At 32.0% G+C, this 26,596-nt stretch overlaps 2 protein-coding genes across 3 annotated transcripts in view; both read left to right on the top strand.

Moving 5' to 3' along the window:
* The window catches only part of LOC114339579 (uncharacterized), a 597,550-nt gene that overhangs the window by 106,440 nt on the left and 464,514 nt on the right, over nt 1-26,596 (top strand). The window lies entirely within an intron of this gene.
* LOC114339527 (uncharacterized) lies at nt 14,215-26,369 on the top strand. Its single transcript, XM_028290187.2, has 2 exons — nt 14,215-14,420; nt 22,369-26,369. Exons 1-2 carry the CDS (start codon nt 14,288-14,290, stop codon nt 23,100-23,102), a joined length of 867 nt encoding a protein of 288 aa, XP_028145988.2. The 5' UTR covers nt 14,215-14,287; the 3' UTR covers nt 23,103-26,369.

Here is a 26,596-nt window from a genome sequence, read left to right as displayed (position 1 = left end):
TGTTCAGGGTGGTCGGAAAATTAAGGTTTTACATCGACATTTACAATTAAACATGTGACTGATCTATTTTAGTAAAATGATAAACAAGTTACGAGTACAAAATAATATTTGTTTTTTTTTCAGGTAAGTTACAAGGGGAAACATTTTGAGTGAGAAGAATGGGGTAAGAAGGATTATTTTGTTTTCGGTTCAGGTAAATTTTATTAATTCCAAAAATGCCCAAAAAACATTGCTAATAACTTTTGAATATTTTTTGTATTTACATAGATTAACGTGTCTCAATAACTAAGTATACGAATACCCACGAATACTTTAAATAAGAAGTAAAATTAATAAGTAAAATTTTTGTCTTGGTAAAAGGTATATTAGTTCAAAAAGCCCCTATAGGACTGCAAACATAGAAACAAAACGTTTTCGCTCTGTAACAAGAGCATCATCAGTGTAAAATAAGTATAAACCATATTAATTAAAGCAAAATGTTAAAGTTAAAATGATGACCAAGGTAAAAGCAAAGTTTGGTTATACTGTAAAGAACATGGTGAGCCAACCAAAAAATACAAAGGTCAAAACCTTTCAAAAAAAGGTTGAAATCAGAGCGCGCCATTAAAATATCGATATCTTGGCCAAAAATAAACTTACGAACATTTCACTAAGCTTAAAATGTTCCTTTTGAGTTCTTCTATCATTATTGTTAATTAAAGTATAAATGTTTATAGCTCAAATTTGCTTGAAACCCTTATAAACAAATGAATGTACAATTTTTTTAAGAAAATTATAACTTTAAACGGGTACAACTTAAAAAAATGAAGATAAAGTAATTTAACAACCTTTGTTTGGAATCCGATTAATTAAGCTTTAAAATGTGACCTACTAAGGCTCATTTGCATGCGTAGAAGCCGAGTTACGATCGATAAAGCTTCGAAAAATACTTATTTTGCAATTTGCAATTTGCATTGTGCACTAATTTTACAATATCTTGAGTTCTGATTGTTGGATTTAAGTTTAGTAAACGTTTTTTTCTTCTTTTTTATCATCGAACAAATTTTATTTGAAACATTCTTTCTTATCTCTTTTGGTTTATTAGCCAGAGCCTTATAAACAATTTATAAACAATTAAATTGTTTATAACAATTTTTTTGACCACTCGGATCGAAATCCACCCTCGAAATTAGTAATCAGCAGACAAAAATATATAAGAAATCGTTGAGTTTGTCCATCTGAATTGAAAAGGACACGGTGACCTCTGTTTGGCGTCTAGACTAATATGCATCCTTTGAGCTCTTGACAGGGCGTGGTAATACTTTAAACATCGTTAGCTCTGGTGGCCGCGATCCGGTGCCAGATGGACGACTTCTTGTAGGGATTTTCCAAACTAGTGATGTTGAAAAAGTAACTATTCGTTACAAAGTACTCGTTACTTACAAATACCGAAAGTAACGATTATTATACATAGAGGTAAATCGTTACTTTGATTACTCTGATTACTTCGTACCAATCGTATCAGAGCGAGTACCTATTTTGATTTTGAGTATTGTATCTACTCGGTTGATATCGGTTGATATCGGAGTCGGACCGTTATTCCACGAGTGTTCGGTATCAGTACAGTTAATTAAAATTGTATCTATGAAGGGCGAAGGCTATGAAGAGTTTTACAGGATTATAGGGCGCTGTGAAGTAGCTGAAACAGAGGAAGGTATATCATTTAACAAAGCATGCACCCAGAAACAAATGTCTATACGATTTGTCGAGTTAGATAATTCACAGAATTTCACAGATGTTAGTTCTTTTGAAAATAAAAATGTAACACATTAGATTTTAATAATAAATACACACTCTTCTTATCAGGCCTAGAAAAAAATAGCTTAGATTGACCGGAAAATATGTAGAAATGATAATATTTCTAGACTATGATCATCAACTTTAATTTTACATGTAGGTATGGCATTGTTTTTATTAGACCAGGGCATTTAACACTAAAAACACAGGAATAAATATATTTTTAAATATAGTAGGTACATAGAGACTTGCAACTTTTTGCATTGTATTTAGGATTAGGATGACGTCTATAAAAAAGTCTACAATAAAAAATAGGTGGAAATGCATTACTATGTTTTAAAGTGTATAAAACGCATCGAAAAATGCATAAACATGTTAAAATCAGTATATTAAGGGCCATATTTTCTTATTTCGGGGTATTTGGGGTCACTGAACACGAATTTGCAATCATAACCGACATCCGAAGCACCTGGGTGCCCAGGGTTACTGCTAAGGTACGTCATCTAGAGTTTCGAGAGTTTGTTTTTAGCACTTAATTGATGCAAACAGATTACTCGAGATTACTGATATTGTGGAGCACCAATGACAGAACAATTACATATCATTTAATTTCTATCTATTAAATAGATTGGTGAAGGTCGTTATATCGGATCTTATACTTATATGAAATACTGAGAAATGCGATTCTCGATATGATTACCGGTACTCACATACAAGAGTAATCATACTAATCAAAGTATCCTACTAATACTAATACAAAATATGTACTGAGAGATGCGATTCTCGATATGATTACCGGTACTCAAATACAAAAGTAATCAAAGTAACGAATACTTTAAATGATTACTTTATACAAAAGTAACGATTTGTAACGAATACTAAAAAGTAACTATAATCAACATCACTAACAGAAACTTCATTTGATCTGCTCGTCGTGTTGGAGATCTTCCTCTTGTTTTTCGGCTTATTATACTTACTTACATTTCTTACTTTTATACGTATAGAGAGATTGTGGCTTTTTAAGAAGGCCCTTGTTTGGCCCTCAAAGTGAATCTAGTTTATCTAATCTACAATCTTATCTTCTGGTTGTTGGTCCATTCTTCATTTATTATCGTGCTGATATAGTTGTATGTTTTACTCTTTCTACTAGGTTTTGTTGACGTAGAGTTGACCTTTTGATAATCTACAATCGTATCTTCTGAGTGTTGGTCCATTCTTCATTTATTATGGTGCTGAGGTAGTTGTAGTGTTTTACTCTCTCTACTAGGTTTTGATGACGTAGAGTTGACCTTCTGATAATCTACAATCTTATCTTCTGGTTGTTAGTCCATTCTTCATTTATTATGGTGCTGAGTTAGTTGTAGTGTTTTACTCTTTCTACTAGCTTTTGTTGACGTAGAGTTGACCTTCTGATATCTTTGGCTTGTTCTTTATCTTATTCTATTTTTATAAATGAACGGACTTGAAATTTCGTTCTCGACTATGACTTTGCTATCTGCGCCTGTGACGCTGTGACTACGCAGTGTAGCTCTCTTAGTAAACAGGCTAAAGTAGTATCTGAAATTCCAATATGAGCTGAAACAATGTATGTCTCTTTACTCTCATATGCAGATTTGATATCCACAAATATATGTGGGTATCATCTGGAAAAACTAAAGTTTTCTTAAAATTTTTACACCACTGGGAGATTTTGGTTGGTTGTTTATTTATTAGGTCATAAACATACTGGTATACCCACTAATTGTTGGAATTGTAGAGCACTCTTCTGTATAGCACATTATACAATATTTGTTTTGCCTTATTGAGTAAGATGTCGTCTATTCACTTCTCTCAGATCATCGCGTCTCCATTTTTCTGAAGTGGACATTATACATAATTTCCAGTCCGCGGATATTTCTTTCTTTTGTCAGATTAGTTTGGAAGAGACCTAAAATTAAAACCAAGGAATTTATTATTTTTATCTTTTTAAGCAGCAATTTTTACTATTTTTTAAATTATCATCTAACATTCTTCTTCTTTCTTAAGTACCGTGCCCAAATTTTAAGCGTTGGTAGCTTCCACGACAATTTGCCATATCGTTCTCGATCTTGTGCGGCATGTAATAGTTGATCTGCTGATAAGCCAGTCCATTGACGAAGGTTTCGGAGCCATGAATATTTCTTCCTACCAATTCCTCTTTTTCCGTCGATTTTTCCATTGAGTATTAACTGCAGCATCCTGTACCTGCTACCTCTCATTATATGCCCGAGATATTCAAGTTTTCTCTTTTTTATCATCTACATTAAGTCACCTTCGCCTTGACCTACCCTGTTTTAAGACTTCTCTGTTTGAAATGCGTTGAAACCAAGATATTCAGAGCATTCTAAAATATGACCACATCTCGAAGGCTTCTAATTTGTTCATCATGTTAACATTCATGATCCAGGTTTCACATCCATACAGTAATACAAGATACACATAACATTTTAGGAATTTAGTTGTAAATTCAGCTGAGAGTTGTTTAGAAGAGATCTCAGTTGCATAAATGCTCGTCTTGCAATTTCTATACGAGTTTTAATTTCTTCATCCGGATTTAGTATTTTGTTTATCCAACATCCTAGGTATATAAAATGGTTAACTTTTGTTAAAGGTTCATTATTGACAATTAGTTGCATAGGGCCGACGTCTTGTTTGCTAACCACAAGTAACTTTGTCTTTGTTGTTTTTATACCAAGTCCGTTATTGGAGTATTCTCTAGTCTAGTAACTTGATCTATAAGGAATTGAAGATCTTCTATACTTTCAGCCATGATCACGGTGTCGTCTGCATATCTGATGTTGTTAATACGTTCTCCACCGATTCGAACTACACATTGCCCTTCCAAGGCTTCGTTAAAAATTATTTCTGAGTATACGTTAAACAAAGTTGGGGGTAACACACAACCCTGTCTAACACCTCTTTGAATGCAAAGCATTAAAAGTCTATCTAGCATTAAAATTCAATAATTATATATTGATCCTTAAAATATTTGCCTGAATATTGCCATTAACACAGATAATTTTATGCTTCCTACTTGTAGTAAGTTTCGGCTTCACATTCTAAAATATGGATGTGCAGATTCTGTTTTGAATCGATATTATTAATGATTCACCTTTAAAGTTGTTTTTGTCGTTTCAGTTTTTTTAGAATTTTTCATAGATTATTGAACATTTGAAATTATGTATCAGTTTATTTCAGATTTCAGGAAATACTGATGTATGCTATTTGATGAGGTTGCACTTTATGATTTATGTATTACACGTCCATCATGGTTTTATCTTAAATTATATATTTTTAGAAAAAGCCAGCAAGCATACATTACAGGATTATAGTACTTCTATTAAACTTTTTATGGGTAAAAATTATTTATTTCATTTGATAAAAAATATGTATTAGATCAATTAAGTTGGTAAAAAATAAGCCGTTTTTCGACATAATGGAAAAAACGAGTTTTGACAGTTGAAATGTGTAGTATGAGATATTACAAAAAGACTACCATCTTGGGATTCATTAATTTTTTAGTGGAACAATTTTTAAATAAACAATCAAAACGTCAACCTTAGTTTTGCGCTCATAACTTAAAAACTTGTTTATTTAGAGATTTGACGTCCACAGGTAACTTTTTCAGAAAAAAAAAATACATCGAATGAGATACGCTACATGAAAATCGGTTAATAAACAAAAAAGTTATTGCAAAACGGACGACAAAATCGCTGTTTTTGAATATTGTTAATAACAATTTTATTGTTTATTAAAATATGTTTAAATATGTCCAAACTTGAGGGCATTATGGTGTGTAAATGGTGTGCAAAAAATGGTCCAGACCTGTTAAATAGTTTTTGCAAAATTTAATTTGTTTATAAAATTTTTTGAAAAACGAGCTAATTTCTGAGGCTGGTCCAGTTAATTTGGCTGAATGTATCTCAATAATCCGGGGCTCGTTTCCTTCGCTAAGATGTATACTAAAAACCTATGAAAAAAAAGAATGTGTGTGTACTTTGTACGCACGTAAGAAGTTATACTTCTATTATATGATTTAAACGAAATTAATATACTTTTTATTTATATTTTGTTTAAATATTAAACTAATTTATACTTACTACTTCTCAAACATTTTTATTAGAACAGTGCCAAAAATTAAAATAATAAAAGAATAAAACACACACAAACACATTAAACAAGCCACAAATGATGTCTGAACATTAATTGTCAAAAAATTTTTTAACTAAATACGTATTTTCTGAAAATACAATTATATAATAAATATACTTACAATCATAAAATGTATCAAAAAAAACAAAAAAGAAAGTTTCTATTGGGACTCGAACCAGCGCTGATAAGAGCGGTTGGTATTTGAATTCATTCGCCTTCTCCGCTTAGCCACGGACACTATGTGTCATTATTTACGAAGATCGACTAACTAAACGGATTAAACTTGTGATATTTTGATATTTTGAAAATAAAATTGATCTATTGAAATATAACACATACCGGAGTCAGTTTGATTTCGTTTCTGTTTGAACTATCAATTAATTGTAACCGTAATATTTTAATTTTGAATTGAAATGATTTAGAATTGAAAAAATACAACAAAACATATAGTAAAAAAACAATATATTAGGTGAATATTGATAGAAATTTTGATGGTAATCAAATTATATAAATAAAAGTATTACATACTATGTATTTTGGCAGATCAAATAGGTAGGTTTATACCCATGATACATTAACAATTATTACGTACCTGTTGCTTTTAAAAACTATTTAAAAGTCACTACAATATTATAAACTTTTTTGTTTCTGTCCTCACAACAATAAAACTAATATATTATAAATATAGTTGAAAGACTGATAAGTTTGTACACACTTGAATGAATAAGGGAAAATGAAAAATGTAGTATGTCAAAGTGTGTAAATAATTTTATTTCCTTAGCTGAGCGCTTTCGACATAAACGTCATCATCGGAGCTAATGGTCAAATATAAAAAAGTACCGCTACATAGAGGTGTAAACAAGTGCATCTTAGGAATGTACATTTGATTTTTAAATTTTGAATGCTAACTTAGTCCTCCGTACAACAGCAAACAGCAAAAAAACAGAAAGAAACGGCCACATACACGTTGCACAAAAAAAACACAAAAAAAAAGGTTTTTTTTTTTGTGCAACGTGTATGTGGCCGTTTCTTTCTGTTTTTTTGCTGTTTGCTGTTGTACGGAGGACTAAGTTAGCATTCAAAATTTAAAAATCAAATGTACATTCCTAAGATGCACTTGTTTACACCTCTATGTAGCGGTACTTTTTTAGTATTTGACCATTAGCTCCGATGATGACGTTTATGTCGAAAGCGCTCAGCTAAGGAAATAAAATTATTTACACACTTTGACATACTACATTTTTCATTTTCCCTTATTAATATATTATACATTTGTTTACCTTTACCTTTACCTCCAAACCACAGCTGCCATATCGGATAATTTTTGACATGTCATTTGAACATCCAATCAGAACAAAGTTATAATGCGCATGCGCCGGGCTGATAGGTTTTAACATATAAAAAAATCACCCTCTATCGCCGGTAAAGAAGTATAACTTAAAAAAAAACGTAAAAAAAATAACATGTACGTACACAAAATTATTTGTTAATAAATAGCAGTTTTTAAGCTTATAAACAATTACAATAATTTCGTAGAAATTAGATCAAATTAACTGGCAATAAAAAATACGAAAAGCTGGTTAAAATACACAACTTCTAAAAAAAATATTTAGGTCCTACGACCCTTGGGGTCTAAGAAGTCCATTTTTTTTTTAAAATCACTGTTACGTTAATTATCAACCCTAAGAGCTGAAATTAACTAATCTTTTATAAGAAAAGTCAATGTTTTTAACAAAGTTTTTAGCAAGAAAAAATGTTAAAAATTGTTTAAACACGAGTGTTATAAACAAAGAGTATTTTGCGTTCCGACTAAAGTAAAAAAATAGTGGGCGTAGCCGAATGAGAATAAATTCGCGCACTACCATTCGCTGGACTGTTTCAGCTCATTTTTAACATTGAGAGTATACCGGATTTGAAGCTTAATATTATATATGTATTTTGGTAGAAACTTGAATTTTATGAATATTATTCTGGTGCACATTTATTTAGTAGAATTATATTTTAAATAAATAAATTTAAAAAATAACAATAAAAATGCCACTTCAAAAAAGTTTTATACATCCCATTAGCTGCTTTGTTTTGGATAATTTTGCAATGAAAATAAGATAAATGTTATTATTTCAATGTGGTAACATAGATAAAAAAAATTAGTAAACTTGGTACAGTAGAACCCGATAGGTATAGGCCATTTTTTCCGGGCGCTCTATTTTGAAACTGTGTGTAGTCCAGGCTGTATCGTCGACCACGTTAGGTTAATTATTTCGATTCGTATTTTTTGCACAAACTTACTAAAAAAATGTTCCTTATAACAAATCCAGAGAGTAACAAGAGGTACCGCGGTCGGAAAATTGTTTAAACAATTTTTGTCAGATTTCATTAGGTTCATGTTTACTTATAAAGTTTGGGTAACAAACTGTGCAGTTTATAATTTTAATCAACGCAGAATTAAAACATAGGTCATGAAGAAGGTTTCTGGAAAATTTTGAGACAAAATATGCAACAGGAAAAAAGTTACGCGACCTTATAGACGAGTGGCACTTCCCCAAAAAACGCTTATTTCTCTAAATACTAACCACGGTGTGGTGAATGGCTAATTTTGGCCTTACTTTATGTTTTTGATGATGCTGAAAACGAAAATGGAATTATTTTGAATTTTAGATGGGGAAACATTGTCAAAATTGCAATTTTACCCTAAAAATAAAAAAAAATAATGAAATCACGTTTTTCTTAAAATTAAAAGTTACACCATTTTTTTCCTATAAAACATTTTGTTCTTTGTTCTCTAGATTTTAATATAAACTTGATTAAACAGCTAAATTTCAAATTTTGTCACTTAACTTTTGCGATTAAACTTTGCAATTCAAGAATCTACACCTTTTACTTCAAACAATTTATAACTTTTTTTATAGTAGGACAGAAAGATTGAAGCATTTTCTCATTTTTTTCAGAAAGGTGAGAAATATATACTATAATAATTTTAGAAAAAAATATTAAAGTGGAACTAATTTGTAGCGAGTTAAACGCAAAAAAACGTGATTTTATTTTTTTTTTATTTTTAGGGTAAAATTGCAATTTTGACAATGTTCCCCCACGCAAAATTCAAAACAAACCTAATTTTCGTTTTCAGCACCATCAAAAATAATAAAGTATGACCAAAATTAGCCATTCTCCACACCCTGGTCAGTATCTCGAGAAATAAGCTTTTTGGAGTGTGCCGCTCGTCTATAAAGTCACATAACATTTTTCCTATTGCATATTGTGAATTAATTTTTTTGGGGAAAACTTCTTAATGAATCATATTTTATTGCTGTGTTGGTTAAAATTACAAACTACAAAGTTTGTCACTTAACTTTTTTAAGTAAACATGAAACTAACGAAATCTGACGACAAAATGTTTAAAAATTAAAAACTTTTCTTTTAATGTGTTTAATCATTTTGGACAAATCTCATTGTTATCTAAATGCTTCAAAGATCACACCGTAAAATTTTCAAAAGGAAATATTTACCACGACCAAAAATACAGCGAGGTAAAATTGAAAAATCGTCATAATTGATTTTTTGCATTTTTGGACAAAATTTGATTTTTGAACATGTCCCACTAATTCTAGAAATAAATATACTCCATATTCGGATTCAGAGACCTCGTAAACATAAGGAATGACCAAAATTTTTCATTCAACTAAAAGTTAATTTTTGTGGTCAGTATAACGTAACTTTAGGGGTTGCTGGCGCTCGCCAGCCGTACCCTATTTTTTACTTTAGTCGGAACGCAAAATACTCTTTGTTTATAACACTCTTGTTTAAACAATTTTTAACATTTTTTATTGCTAAAAACTTTGTTAAAAACTTTGACTTTTATTATAAAAGATTGGTTAATTTCATCTGTTATTGTTGTTAATTAACGTAACAGTAATTTTTTTCAAAAAAGGGGCCATCTCAGCCCCCAAGCGTAAGATCTAATTTTTTTTAAGTTGTGTATTTTAACCAGCTTTCCGCATTTTTTATTTCCGTTTAATTTGATCTAATTTCTACGGAATTATTGTAATTGTTTATATGTTTAAAAACTGCTATTTATTAACAAATAATTTTGTGTACGTATATGTAATTTTTTTACTTTTTTTTTCATAGGCCATTAGTATACATCTTAAAGAAGGAAATAAGCCCCGGATTATTGAGATCCATTCAGTCAAATTAACTGGACCATACTCAGAAATTAGCTCGTTTTAAAAAAAATTTATGAACAAATTCAATTTTGCACAAACTATTTAACAGATCTGGACCATTTTTTGCCCACCATTCAAGCATCATAATGCCCTCAAATTTAGGTATATTTAAACATATTTTAATAAACAATAAAATTGTTATTAACAATATTCAAAAACAGCGATTTTGTAGTCCGTTTTGCAGAAACTTTTTTGTTTATTAACCGATTTTCTTTTAGCTTATCTCATTCCATGTATCTTTTTTTCTGAAAAAGTTACCTGTGGACGTCAAATCTCTAAATAAACATGTTTTTAAGTTATGAGCCAAAAAACTTAGTATGACGTTTTGATTGTTTATTTAAAAATAGTTCCACTAAAAAATTAATGAATCCCAAGATGGTAGTCCTTTTGTAATATCTCGTACTACACATTTCAACTGTCAAACCTCGTTTTTTCCGTTATGTCAAGTAAAAACCTAACTTGATTGGCCTATATCTACTACTCTAAAACTTGTCAACACAGTTTTAATAAAAAATAAATAGTCAATACCGTTCTTTCGTATCTTTTAGTAATATTGGAAAAGTTTTGCAAGGATGGTCAGGCGGAATAACGATAGTTGACAAAAGAATTACGAACCTTAGATATTTATACAGACGATACCCTAATAGTAGTCTGATCAGAAGATGAACTGGTTTAATAATAATAAACAACCTCGACACGATGAACAAAGAATATGGTCTTATGTTAAGAAGAAATAGACCCAAATCATGAGATTTGACTGCAATCCGTCCAACATTAGGGCCAACATCAGAGACATAAAATATTCTTTCGAGAGTAAATAGACAAAAGAAGAAGAATAATTCTTAACCAATGTAGATTAAATTGAAGTTAGATAGACAAATAGGATCAATGTGACTTTTGGTTTATTCCACCGCGACCTTTTCAGATTTGTTATGGGTAACATGGTATGGCTAATCTTAGGTAACATTCTCTAGTCTAACCCTTTTTAAGAGGTCTAATAGCTTCGAGATTGAACCTTCCATGTAGCTATTTATCGGTGGCTTTTCTTCGCCCAATGTAAATAACCGCACATTTGCAGGCTGTCCGTCCTACTAACACTGACACGAAATGTGCTTGGCTGTTTCTTCCTATACCTAGGTGACAAAATCTACGCAGGTTATCATCTGCTAACCTCATCAGCTTCAAATGCCTATTCAGCTTACAGTACCGTGTTAAGAGTCCTACCCCTTTCAGGCCTGAATTTTTTTTGAGTGAAAATGAAGTTTCCCTTTGAATAAATACGATATACGGTATCTAAAAAAGGTGTAAAAATGCAGAAAAAAATTAATTGTTTGAATCTGTCACAAATGACATGTCACGTTCGTGCGCTCTGGGCTTATGTTCTATGAATACAGGATCGTAAGTGTATGAAAAAATTCATTTTTATTAAACGTAAAACACCATTAGGGCAAAATAAAAATTATTTTTATAATTCTTTAATATGCTATTACATACTAACTAAAATAGAACAAACATTTTTTGCTGAAATGTCATGTCTTTCCATTGCCTCTTTGCTGAAGAAGGGCTCGTTGAAGGAATAGGTTCTTCATCCAATACAGGTTCTTCATCTAATACAGTTTCGTCAAAATCGTGGGTGAGAGGCACACCTGTAATAATTAGAAAAACTACTTTTATCATTAAAATATGGAAAAATTAATAAAAAGTCAAACCAATAAATATTTAGTATTTTAATTTCCTGCTATTGAAAATTGAATGTATGACGGCAACTCACTATCGTGAGATTCAAATTTTACGGGACAAGATCTCTACAAACAAACCAATAATTTCTTAAATCTTGTTTATTATCTTGAAGTTAAAACTTTATCTATACCACAACCCCATTACAATAATATAAACACTTATAAAAAACAAGATATCTTTTACTTACCTTTATCGGTTTTGCCGTCAAAATACACAGCCTTCTTTATAGGGTGTTCTATTGCAAACTAAGCGCGAATTCGTTAAATAATTTTAGTTACTCTGAAAATTTTTTGCTCAATTAGAAATCCAATGAAATCAATTAATTTGTGGTCATCTGATTGAATACAACCAATAAAACCAACATTATACTGAAAACAGATCCCATGGGCTGTTTTCACTCAATCATGTAGCTATGGATACCTACATTTCGTTTCATTTCGATTTTGACATTTCAAATATTCAATATTTCAAAATGTCACGATTTGGTTGTAATACTGATGAGAATATTAATGAAATTATCGAATCAAATATACCAAAGAATACTGTTTACAGTAAAAAATTTGTATGGAAAGCGTTTATGGACTTTTGCAATGATAGAAAATATGAATTTTTCATAACCAGCAAAAAATTTTCTATCCGAATAACCCTCGAACATTGATAAATGCTCAAAAATTTTTTAACAACTTTCTCAAGCTTGTTGCCTACAGGTAACAGACCTCCGCCTACGGCGTCGGTCTGTTTCCAAGCAACAAGCTTTCAAAATCTGTTATAAAATTTTTTCGAACAATTATCAATGTCCTTGGGTTATTACTACTGATAATAAACGATAGACACAACATATTGATATCATCTTTCCTAGTAAAAATATGTTTATTTTGATATTGATACCCACATAAACATGAGCTCACGATCGTTTCAGCCGGTCACGAAAGGGCTACACTATGACTTTTACACTTTTTCTGTCTTTGCTATTAGGTCTGCTGTAAATTTTGGCGAAAGTTCTGTAATGAACTCTTCCCATGACCCTTCCTCCACCATTCTAGATATATTTGTTAGCTATCCACTTTCTTGTAGCCGTTTTTGTTAGTACTACATTTGCAACACCGCAGAAAGGTTCCGGTCCAATAAATGGCATTAATGACCCTTGTTTAGCACTTAAACCGCTAACGTAACGTTGCTACGGTTTCCTAGTTTATTAAATTATGAGCCACCCAGTTTTACCAAAAAGAACGCGTTAATTTTCATATGGTGAGTCGATATGTATATTGATATAATGAAGATAGCTAATAGGAAGGTTAATAATCCAAATAGCTAAAAAGTAATTCTTAATTTATAATAATGATATATCAGTTTTGCTAAATACAAGAATTGTGGAAGAAATCTCATTTCCTTTTTGAGAATATTGGAAAAACAAGTATTAAAACAAGTTTGCTTGCTCTAATTCAATATTTATTAAATTTTTCACTAAAAAATAGAACTAAATGCATTACTTTTGTACCAAGCACTAATCTATAAATATAATTTATATAAGATTAAATAAAATTTTAACATTCAATCATAAATAAAAATCACTTGTATTAAGATCATTTATTGAAATACCCGGTGACGGAATGGGACATTTCATCGCCGCCGTGTCATCGCTGCCTTTTCGATGCCGCCGATTCATCGCCAGTCCATATCATCGCCGTCCGTTTTATCGCCAGTTAAGCAGGCAACCCATTATGGAAGCCCGGCTTGGCACGCCACAGGACAGGCCGGCACTTCCAAAGACCCATTTGTAACGGCCGGCACGGCACGGCATCGGAAAAATGACCATTTGCCATGGAGACCTCGTCGGAAGAAGAGGTTATAATAGTAAGTGAAATTTGTGCTGAGATTGAAACAGACGAAAATGCAAAATTACGACGGAAACATCGGTTTTGGGTTTACGAAATATTAAAAAAAGGAGGGAATATATGGCGATTTTCATCATCTTTTCCCGCATAAAGATGATTCAAAATTTCTCAAATATTTTCTACCAAATTTTATATTTCAATATTTCAAAACAAACAACGCGCTTTTAATTAAAAAATCAACATTTATGTATGCTTATATCTTACTACCAACAATCAACGGATTTTATTCTCCTAGGAAATTTCGACCCTTCCGTTTGCGTACTGCGTTGCATTTAAATCATCTATATCTATACAAATGAATTTGCACTGTCCTGCGCCGTGCCAGGCTGTGCCGTGCTGTGCCGGGCCGGGCGTTCATAAACAGGAGTAGAATAAAATCCGTTAGAGTCGAACGGCCAGTCGGCGCCAGTTCGTCATAATTGTTGGTAGTAAGCAGATATTGTTGATTTTTAACTGAAAGCGCGTTGTTTCCTTTGAAATAATATGGAAGAACTTTTAATTGAGAGTGTCAGAGAATACCCATTTTTGTATGATGCATCCGACTCAAGTTATCATGATAATAAGAAAAGGGACAATGCATGGGTACAAATATCAGAAAATTTTGATCAATGGACAGGTACGTACATTATCTTTTAAAAACTTTTATTTTACGATAGTTTTTAAAATATATCACAGATGACATGATGTACATAGTTCTAAAATAAAATTAAAACAACACATAAAATGTCTCCTATACAGGGTGTTTCATTAATAATTGTCCATATAGTAACTGGAGAAACCTTAGCACAAAATAGGAAGATTTAACCTAAAACACTTAAATAAAATGTGGTTCCTTACTGAGTTACTGAGTTTATCTAAGCATTTTAAAACTATTCGACGTATCCTTTTCATACTTGGCAGAAAGTGCGACTACTATACACCCTACTGAATTATGATAAACAAACGTTTCTAGCTACTACCAGAGGCGTACGACAGGGGATAGTGAATGGTTGACCCTTCTCAAATTCTACGCCACTGTAGGAATTACTATTTTAGTGCCATTTTTTAGATTCTCCAATACTTTCTACGTAAAAAATATACTTCTCATTGGTAACGATGAAGTCATTAGTTTTCGAGATATTTGAAGTTAAATATGAAACGGCACAGTTATTTTGATTAATTTACGATATGATTCATATGATTAAAATTTAAAAATTATTTGTACCCAGTACTTTAAAACTATTTGGCGTATCCTTATCATATTTGGCAGAAAGTGTAGGTACTGTACACCCTACTAATTAAGATAAATAAACGTTTCTCACTACTACCAGAGGCGTACGACAGGGGATAGTTGCTGGTTGACCCTTCCCAAATTCTACGCCACTGACGAAATTGCTATTTTAGTGTAATTTTTTGATTTTTCAATACTTTTTATGTAAATAATATACTCTTTATTCGTAACGATAAAATGATTAGTTTTCGAGATATTTGAAATTAAAAATGAAGCGACACAATACATTAATCAAAATAACCGTGTCGTTTCATTTTTAACTTCAAAGATCTCGAAAACTAATGATCGTTACGAATGAAGAGTAAGTTGTTTTCATAGAAAGTATTGGAGAATCCAAAAATTGAACTAAAATAGCAATTCCGCCAGTGGCGTAGAATTTGGAAAGGGTCAACCATTCTCTTTCCCCTGTCGTACGCCTCTGGTCATAGACAGAAACGTTTGTTTAACATAATTTAGCAGTTTGTATAGTACCTATACTTTCTGCCAATCATTAAAAGGGTACCTCGAATAGTTTTAAAATGCTGAGCAAAAATAATTTTTTAAATTTTTAGATAAAACACCCTGTAACTCACTAAGCAACCACATTTTATTTAAGTGTTTTAGGTTAAATCTTCGTATTTTGTACTAAGGTTTCTCCAGTTACTCTATGGACAATTATTAATGAAACACCCTGTATATATTTTATTAATAAAAATACATTATCGTCTTCCACTATATACACGTTCAAGCTGCCAAGGTACACTTCCATTTGGGGACACAAAATATTCAGTGAAGGCTTCCCTGATTCTTTCTGCTGAAAAGAGGGTTCGACCGCCAATATGGGGAAGTTCACGAATAAAACAAAAGGCTTCTTTCTCTAATTCTTCTGGTTGCCAGGAACATTTATCGTTTCTCAAAAAATTGTGCAGCACTATTGTTGCTAATATGAGTTTATCAATATTTCTAGGAAGTATGTTGTATTTTGTAGAATACCATTTAAACTTTTTGGTAAGTAACCCAAACTCATTTTCGACTACTTTTCGTGCACGAGGGTGTCTACAGTCGTACACTTTATAAGCTTCATTATTGGCAATTTCGTTTAAAGGGTAAGGTCTCATAATATTATCTTTTAAAGGAAATGCCGCATCCGCTACAATGACGAATGGTAATACTGTATTAGTATTCGGCAAAGGCTTACTAGGAGGAAAATTTAGTTCATTCGCATATATTTTTTTCCATGAGACGACGAATTGAATATTTCACCACCACTGTTCCTACCATAGGCCCCTACATCAACCGTGACAAATCGACATGTTGCATCCACTAATGCCAATTGAACTATACTATGCTGATGCTTATAATTAAAATAGAGTGACCCACTTCTTGCAGGTTTCTCTCTAACCACATGCTTACCATCTAATGCTCCGCAACAATTTGGAAAATTCCACATCTCATGAAAATCGTGTTCAATCTCTTTCCAGTGTTCTTTGCTTGGGTTAGGTAAAACAACAGGTTGTAAGTTTTCCCAAATACACTCTAAAGTTTCATAAACAATGGTACGAACTGTTGTATATAGTATTTTTCCTACAAGAGCAAGATTACGTAGGTCAAAATTTTTGACGTATGAGCACTGTCAAAACATTAGAATGTGACTTTTCATCATGGCCACGTTTATGTCATTACTTGTCAGAGATATTTTTCTTTGTTTTTGTTTACTATAAAAATAATATCTATAATTATTTATTCTAATTAATGATGTCAACTGGTTTTCATTACTTGCCGAAATATATTAATTAGCAAAAATATTATCATAGTGTATAGATTATTTCACAGCTCACAGCATAATTGACCGCAACCAGCAACACTGAACTGTCATTTGCGTTTGAATGTATGAGTAGTGTACGGATGTCTAAAATATTTAACTAAAATTATTATTTTTTGGAATATTCAACTTAAATAATTGTTTTAGAAAATTTATATTATTGATAATAATAAATGTTTTTGGTTATTTAAATAACATAATTCTAAAATTCTCAATGTAATCTCGATTACGTTTTTTTTATTAAAATACCATGTGGATGCTTATACAATATCGGGTAGTTCCGTGTTGCTCTCGTATTTTAGCTGTGCTACACAAATTTCAATTCTAGAGTTGATATTATGGAATATAATTATTTTCATCAACATTAACAAATATTTTGGCATATGATTAATATATTTCGGCAATTGATGAAATCCGATTGACATCATTAAACTCAGAGTAAAAAATTATAGGTAGATATTATTTTTATAGTAAACAAAAACAAAGAAAAATATCTAAAAAGTAATGACATTAACGTGGCCATGATGAAAAGTCTAATGTTTTGACAGTGCTTATCCGTCAGAAACTTTGACCTAGGTAATCTTGCTTTTGTAGTAAAAATACTATATCCACGTCTGTAGCTAAATGATAATGTGGTGAATCAGTTAACGTGACAAATAAATCTAAATAAAAAAAAAGAATTTTAATAAGTGCTGTTTCAATACCCTTTCTACATAGGTATAGTATTTTTACTACAAAAGAAAGATTACGTAGGTCAAAATTTCTGACGTAAGAGCACTGTCAAAACATTAGAATGTGACTTTTCATCATGGCCACGTTTATGTCAATACTTGTCTGAGATATTTTTCTTTTTTTTTTTTAGTATAATAAATAATATCTATAATTATTTATTCTTATTAATGATGTCAATTGGTTTTCATTACTTGCCGAAATATATGAATTAACAACAATATTATCATAGTGTAGGTATAATCATTAAAACAGATTATTTAATATTTTTAAAACTAGCTACTGCAAACGCTAAAATTCATAAGAAAACTTTCTGATCTGTAAATCTAATAATGATCTTATTTCTAATAAACGTAATCTAAGAAACCTAAATTCTTTAACTTACTTCTCTGCAGTTAATGGTAAAAGGGAATCCCATTATTTCGTTCTTGTTCAAAATAATCTATTAAAAAAGCATTTTGATTTGGCCTGTTTCTCAATACAAAAACAAATACAATTAATAGGTACACAACAATAATTACAATAGTTTTTAAATTAAGCTATATTAATATATATGTAGGTATTTATAAAAACAGTAGTGTTTTAAAGCTATATTTTGAATCAAATTGTGTACGAAACGAAGTAAAAATGTAGCAACACAGAACTGTCAGATCAGTAGCGTACGATTGTCTAATATATTTAAATAAAATTATTATTTTCTGAGTATTTAACTTAAAGTATTGTTTCATAAAATTTATATTATTAATAATAAAAAATGTTTCTGGTCATTTAAATAATATAATTCTAAACTCAATATAATCGCGATTAGGTTTTTCTTATTATATTACCATTTTGACACTTGTAAGAAATGCTAGAGAAATGTCAATTTTAAAGTTAATGTTTATTTACTTTAATTAACATTACAAATATTTCGGCGTATTATTAATATATTTCGGTAAGAAATGAAAACTGATTGAGATCATTAGTTAGAATAAAAAATTAAAGATATTATTTGTACAGTAAACAAAAACTAAGAAAATATCTGACAAGTAATGACATTAACGTGGCCATGATGAAAAGTCACATTCTAATGATTTGGCAGTGCTCTTACGTAAGAAATTTTGACCTACGTAATCTTGCTTTTGTAGTAAAAATATTATAGTACATTTTCTGACGGTTTTTGCTGTATATTTTAAAGAACCGCTTGGATTGTCATAAAATTTGGCATACGCATAGCAAGCATGTCAAAGAAAAAAAGTGATATTATGCCGATATGTGCTTTTGCTCTGGGGGTGAGTTTCACCCATTCTCAGTGGTAAAAAACATACGTTCAAAATAAGTCCGGAATTAAATAAACTGACTAATTGTAAGCAACATTTTTTCTATATCGGTTTTCACTCAAAGTCAATACTTTTCGAGTTATTTGCGAGTGAATATATTTCAACAAAACAAAAACACGTTTTTAGACGGTTTATCGCAAATAATTCAAAAAGTAAGAATTTTATCGAAGAAACATTCGTAGCAAAAATATAGCTTGTAAAAAAGTGAAAAAATGGAGTATGCATGAAGTCTCTAGACCTAGTGGAAGCAGAGTTATAACTAAAGAAAAATAGGTCCCTACTCACCGAATTCCAAATAGAATATTTCAAGAGTTGCTTAAACTTAATCACTTTATCCAGTTCCGGACTTATTTTGAACGTATATTTTTTCATCCTCGAGAAGAGATGAAACTCACCCACAGGGCAAAAGCACATATCGGTACAATATTACTTTTTTCTTATACTTGTTAGCTATATGTATGCCAGATTTTATGTCATCCAAGCGGTTTTTTAATGTTGTTCTGAAGCTATCAGGGCAGTCACTGAGGGTATTGAGTCACTATGCCGATGTGCGCTTTTATCTTTGGGGTGGTTCCCACCCCTTCTCGAGGGTGAAAAATATTTTGGTTAAAATAGCCACTGAGGAGGCTAGAGAACCTAATTTTAAGCAAAAACTGTTTAATAATTTTTTTTGAAAACTCAATACTTTTTAAGTTACTCGTGGTTGAAAATTGTCCATTTTCATTGAAAAATTACACCTTTTTGCACGATTACACGATTTTTGCGAATACCTTAAAAACTATGCATCTAACAAAAAAACTATATAAAATATTTCTGTAGGTTATAAAAAAAGAAAGAGATTTGTTCATTCATAAATCTTCTAGTTAAAATACAAAGAGGGGTATGGTAGGTAAGAAGAGTTTGTTTTTTTGCTGCATGCTCAAATCGGTTTATTCGACTTGAAATAACAGAGAAACTGTATATTTTAGGTGTATAATGATAGTAATAACTTTTGTAGGGCTTGGAAAGACCTTTAAAACGAGTAATACTAAATGTCGATTTCATTCAAACTAAGCGAGATATTCTGCAAAAAAGTTGATGACTAATGTATTTTAAGAAGAAATGAGAAGTATATTTAACCCGTCATCCATCAGAACTTAAATACATCGTTTTCCCTCTACAATACTTTTTATTATAGTGTTATTTCTATTAGTCCTGTCGCCAGTAGGGGTACAACGGCCTCCTTAATTCAGATGGACTTACCCAAGCTTTCTCTATGTATTTTTACACGTAGAACACGAATTTTTTGGGTAACAATCGATCCGGATGTCGATAAGATTGTTATAAACAAAGAACTTGAGGAATCACATAACAGCGATTTTTCGCAAAACAAAACATGTTTTTTTTTTATTTGGGTCATTCTAAGCAAAAAATTATTTTACAAGTTTTTTCGTAGGATGCATAGTTTTCGACATAAACGCGGTTGAACTTTCAAAAAATCGAAAAAATGCAATATTTGAACCCGAATAACTTTTGATTCAAAAATAAAATAGCAATTCTGCTTACCGCATTTGAAAGTTCAAGTAAAATTCTATCGGTTTTGATTATTTTCATTGCTAAAAATTAATTTTTTTATTGTTAAACAAAGCTATAAACACATAGTGATTGAATGATGTTCTCAATTCATTTATAATTTGAAATCGAACGAGTAGGCGCGCATACAGAATTTCTACGTATATTACGTCCATTAAAACGCATGCATTGGGCCCGGGAAACACTATGTGTTTATAGCTTTTTTTTAAGAAATAAAAGCTTAATTTTTAGCAATGCAAATAATCAAAACCGATAGAATTTGACTTGAACTTTCAAATGCAATAAGCTGAATTGCTATTTTATTTTTTAATCAAAAGTTATTCCGGTTCAAAAATTGCACTTTTTCGCTTTTTTGAAAGTTCAACCGCGTTTACCTCGAAAACTATGCGTCCTACGAAAAAACTTGTAAGACTATTTTTTGCTGAGAATCACCCAAAAAATACAAAAAAATGTTATGTTTTGCGAAAAATCACTGCTATGTAATTCCTCAAGTTCTTTGATTATAACAATCTTATCGACATCTGGATCAACTGTTACCCAAAAAATTCATGTTCTACGGGTCAAACTACATAAAAAACAACTTGGGTAAGTCCATCTGAATTAAGGAGGCCGTTGTACCCCCCCTGGCGACAAGACTATATGTTCAGAAAGCTGGACTGGATTGAAATGAACGGTTTTTGAAAAAAATTAGATTAAATATTATAGAACGCATTTCTAAATTTCCTTAAAAATCTTCGTTTTCCTCCATGTAACTCGAAAAAGATAAAAAATACGAAAAAAAAGATACCACACAAGACTTTTTTAGATATAAATTTCCTTTTTATTTTTCATTATTGTACCTCTTATCATTTTTAAGTTACATGGAAAAAAAGGAAGATTTTGGAACTTTTTGAACAACATAGAAATAACACTATAATAAAAGGTATTGTAGAAGGAAAATGATGCATTTACATTTTGGTGGATGACGGGTTAAAATTACTTCTAATTTTTTCTTAAAACGCATTAGTTATCAATTTTGTTTGCAGCATATCTCGCTTAGTTTTAATGTAATGGACCTCTAATATAGTTTATTTTAAAGGTCTTTTCAAGCATTACAGAAGGTATTAGTAGCATTATACACCTAATGTTGACCGTTTCTCTGTTATTTCACGGTGAATACACCAATTTGAGAATGTACCAAAAAACACACTATTTTTACCTACCATATCTCTTTTTGTATTATAACTAGAAGATTTATGAAGGCAACTGTCCCTTTGTTTTTTTTATATCCTACAAAAATGTTTGATATAGTTTTTTTAGTTAGATGCATAGTTTTTAAGGTGTTCGCAAAAAACCGTTCGAAAAGGTATTATGTTTCAATGAAAACGGCCAATTTTCAACCACGAATATCTCAAAAAGTATTGAGTTTTCAAAAAAAATTATAGAACACTTTTTGCTTAGAATTAGGTTCTCTAGCGAATTCCGTGGTAATTTTAACCAAAAATTTTTCCACCCCTAAGAAGGGGTGGGAACCACCCCGAAGATAAAAGCATACATCGGCCTAGGGTAGACTTTGAATTAGAAGATAAGTAGAGGCTAGGCCCAAAACTTCATAAAATCCATGCAGTAGGAGAGAATTCGGAGATAATATCCTATTCTGGTTCCCATTGGCTGGCGTATATTTCCTTGCGGCATTCTTTATGATTAACTATTTAGATGGGAATTGTATTTTAATTGTGGCTTATTTCCCATCTAAATAGTTAATTATCCAAGCGGTTCTTTAAAATTTAGAGGTATTTGTCGTTAGCGAACATACTAACATGCACAAACCTTGTATAATATCACTAGAATAGTTTATAAGAGCGTTGGGTATAAGCAGTCATTTTTTTTGCAGCTGATGACTGTAGGAAGAAATGGATATCCCTTCGAGATAGCTTCAGAAAAGCATATCGAAAACGGAGGACTACCAGTGGACAAGCGGCTAAACAAATCCGGCCGTGGAAATTCGAAACAGTAATGTCATTTATAATTCCGCATATTGCAGAAAGAAATCAAACCTCTAATTTGGCACGTGACTCCGAAAGTAGCAATACCTCCTATACTGATGCTGATATTAAAGTTGAAGTTGACAATCTAGAAATAGATAGCGTACGCGAACCTATAGAATACGATGAAACGGTTGAAAAATCACAGCAAGTAAATGATGATGATGTAATTTCAAATCGTAACACTTCACATAAAGTAACTACTGCTGCAAACAAGAAAAAAAATTCTGCAGTAAAGAATGTTGCTGTGCCATTACACTCTCCTCCTCCAGTCGCACAAGTTCTTCAAGAGTATCATCTTCAGGCAAGGAAAAACAAAACAGAAACCATTGCCATCGAAAAAAGTGATGCGTTATGTTCTTTTTTTAAAGCAATGGAACAAACGGTGAGAACATTTTCCTTACCACTACAAATAGAAATTAAAGGAAAAATTTCAAGCCTTGTAACTGAGTATGAGTTAAGAAACTACAACTTACAAAATGTTACATCAACATCTTCGTGTTCGTCCAACAGACCTGCCACAAATGCCTCAAATATTGCATGTCCTACGATACCTACTCCTTCTTCTTCTTCTTTCTCTTAACCTTCTATCGTCCACGTTTGGACATAGGCCTCTCCCAGCTCCTTCCACTTGTCTCTATCCTGAGCAACATATTTCCATTTTGTTCCGGCTACTCTTTTAATATCACAACCCACCTCATCTCTGGTCTTCCTCTCGGTCGTTTACTTGGTAAGGTCTCCAATGTTGTACTGTTGCATTCCAACGTTGGTCTTTTTGTCTAGCAGTGTGGCCTGCAAAAGTTTGGCAACTTTTGTTGTTATGTCCTCGACTTTTGTTTTTGATCTTATCCAGTCGTTCCTCTTTTTATCTGACAGTCGTATACCTAACATTCCTCTTTCCATTGCTCTTTCTGTTGTGGCTAGTTTATTTATATTTGCCTTGGTTAGGGTCCAAGTTTGACATCCATATGTCATGATAGGAAGGATGCACTGGTTGAACACTTTGCTCCTCAAGTATTGGCGTGTTTTGCGGTTCTTAAGTATCCAACTAAGTTTTCCAAATTCTGCCCATGCTAGTCTTGCTCTCCTAGTAATTTCCGCACTTTGGTTCTCTTTGTCAAGTTTCAGGATTTGGCCTAGGTAGATATATTCCTGGACTTTTTCTATCTCACTGGCATTTATAGTTATACATCTGGGATCATCTGTGTTTGTCATTATTTTTGTTTTTCTCATGTACATTTTCAGGCCGACGTATTGGGAGCTGCCTGCGAGTTCCTCCATCATAATTTGCAGTTCCTCGAATAAGCTCGCTATAATCACAATGTTGTCAGCGTCACTACTCCACATTATACCTACTCCTTCACAATTCCTACTCCACATTACCGTTATCAACAACCATACCAAGCTTGTACCAACGAATATCCACCACCAAGTTCTCTCAACACACACCAGCCCTCCAATGCACCTAGTGGATCCGGATCAAAACCTAATACTCCACCTACTCCACATTACCGTTATCAACTTCTTCTTCTTAAAGTGCCTATCCGTTCCGGATGTTGGCGATCATCATGGCTATCTTGACTTTGTTGACCGCAGCGCGGAACACTTCAGTGGTAGTGGTGTTATACCACTTTCGTAAATTTTGAAGCCAGGAAATGCGTCTTCTTCCCGGTCCTCTTTAGCATTTACCTTCCCTTGGAGAATCAGTTGGAGAAACCGTAACGTTCTTGATTTCTCATTACGTGTCCTAGATATTTTATTTTATTTTTGTTTTGATGGTTATGAGAATTTCACACTCTTTCCCCATTCTACGCAGGACTTCCACATTAGTAATTCGGTCAACCCAGGATATACGTAAGATGCGCCTATAACACCACATTTCGAAAGCTTCGAGCCGATTCATAGATGCAACAGTTAGTGTCCATGCTTCCATTCCGTAGAGCACAAATGTGAATATGTAGCATTTCAACAGACGGTATTTTGTTTTTAATGATATGTCTCGACTGTTGAAATTGGGTCTATGCTGCTTTCGCTTTTATTATTCGCTGTTTAATTTCTGTCGAGTGGTCCCATTGGCTATTTAAATTCGTACCCAGATATGTATATTGCTCAACCCTTTCGATATTCTGTTGGTTGACTGTAAGTTAAGCGTTTAATATTGGTTATTTAATAATTGTCATAAATTTGGCCTTCTTTATGTTAAGAGCTAGTCCATATCTGTTGCTGACTTCTGTTATACGATTTGTTGAAAACTATGGTGTCATTTGCATATCTAATGTTATTCAACCATTCACCATTTATTAATACTCCATTCTCACAACCGTCTAAAGCTTCCTTAAATATCCATTCAGAGTAAATATTGAATATTAGTGGGGATAAAATACAGCCCTGTCGTACTCCTCGTTCTATTGCAATTTTATCAGTTAACTAGTCTTCTATTTTGATTTTTGCCGTTTGATTGTAATAAATGTTTCTGATAATTCTTAGATCTTTGTTGTCAATTCCAATTTCTTGCATTAGAGTTAATAATTTGTCATGTTTTACTCTGTCAAATGCTTTCTGGTAATCTATAAAGCATACGTATATATCGCAATTTACATCCCTGCATCTCTGAAATAGCACTTGCACAGCAAAAGGGGCCTCCCGTGTTCCCAGAGCATCACGAAATCCGAATTGTGTTCTTGTTAGTTTTGTTCCTCGCGCTTTTTATATATTCGTTTGTGAATGACCTTTAGAAATGTTTTAAGTAAATGGCTCATAAGGCTTATAATTCTATAGTCTTCGCACTTTCTCGCATTGGGTTTTTTGGAAGATTTATAAAAGTTGATTCTAGCCATTTTTGGGGAATTATGCCTGTGTCATATCTTTTGTTAAATATATTTGTCAACCACTTTATGCCGTCGTAGTCCATAAGTTTTAAGAATTCGGAATGAAAATGATCAGGGCCTACTGCTTTACCATCTTTGGTACTTTTGATGGCATACGTTACTTTTTCAACTGTGAGTGCAGGTAAATTTTCGCAATTGGTGTTTGTTGTGATGCCAGTGTTACTTCGTATATCTTGAAAAGTTTTTTCCACGTATTTAATCCAAATATCCCTTTTCTGTTCTATTTCCAATACTATGTTTCCCTGATTATCTGTCAGAAATCCAGTGTTCTTGTATTTATATAAGCCTGCATCTTCTTTGATCTTTTTATGGAGGTTAAACGAATCATGTTTTTGTTGTAATAACTCTTTCTCTGTACATTTCGAGCTTGACCAATTTTATTTTACTATTTTAATAGCCCTATTAATTTCGTTATTTATTTTGTTGTAGTTATTCTTATTATCTCTAGCTTTTCTTCTGTCTTCCATCATACATAGAATTTCCTCTGTCATCCATTCTTTTTTCTTTGTTCTTTCAGGTCTTCAGTATTTCTCTGATATATCTTGACTTACTTTGTGTATCTTTTCTAGTTCCAACTCTGTGTTATCTATTTCTGTATGAACCCACGTTTTTTCTTTTAAGCGTTTTTGTACATTTTCTTTTACTGTTTTATTTTTCAGTTGATTAATATCGTATTTCCGAATTTTTGGTCTTTGAATTTTCTTTAAACTCGTTATCTAATATATACTTAAAACCGTTATCAACAACCATACCCAGTCTGTAGCAACGAATATCTACCACCAAGTTCTCTCAACATACAACAGCCCTACAATGTACCTAGTGGATCCGGATCAGAACAGCTTCATAACATTGATAAGCCTTGGAACAATATAGTGTAAACATTTTGTTTAAAAGACTTGGGCATAAATAAATACTGTTTTTTAAGGTTATATTTCGTTCACACAATAAATAATAAAAAAGTTTTTTTATTTGCTCACTATACTTACTTCAGCGTCAATGCAAGGCGCTCCTCCCAGCTGACAGGTTCTCTAAATGGAGTATATTTCTTCGAAAACGGTAGCATGTTAAGCAACTAATAAAATTTGGTTTGAGATATTCGAAAATATTTAAAAAATGTTGCATCATATTTTAATAAATCCGGGAAAAGATGATGAAACTCGCCATATTGTCTTCTTTTTTTAAATACATA

This window comes from Diabrotica virgifera, chromosome 2 (assembly GCF_917563875.1).
Source record: "Diabrotica virgifera virgifera chromosome 2, PGI_DIABVI_V3a".
Lineage (NCBI taxonomy): Eukaryota > Metazoa > Arthropoda > Insecta > Coleoptera > Chrysomelidae > Diabrotica > Diabrotica virgifera.
The sequence above is the reverse complement of the archived record's forward strand: the minus strand, read 5'-3'. Positions and strand labels throughout refer to the sequence as shown.

What these genes read in the sequence shown, in the direction of transcription:
- LOC114339527 (XM_028290187.2), top strand. Translation starts at nt 14,288, where the DNA reads ATGGAAGAACTTTTAATTGAGAGTGTCAGAGAATACCCATTTTTGTAT. An exon ending in AAATTTTGATCAATGGACAG is followed by an intron (nt 14,421 to 22,368) that starts GTACGTACATTA and finishes TTTTTTTTGCAG; the next exon opens with CTGATGACTGTAGGAAGAAA.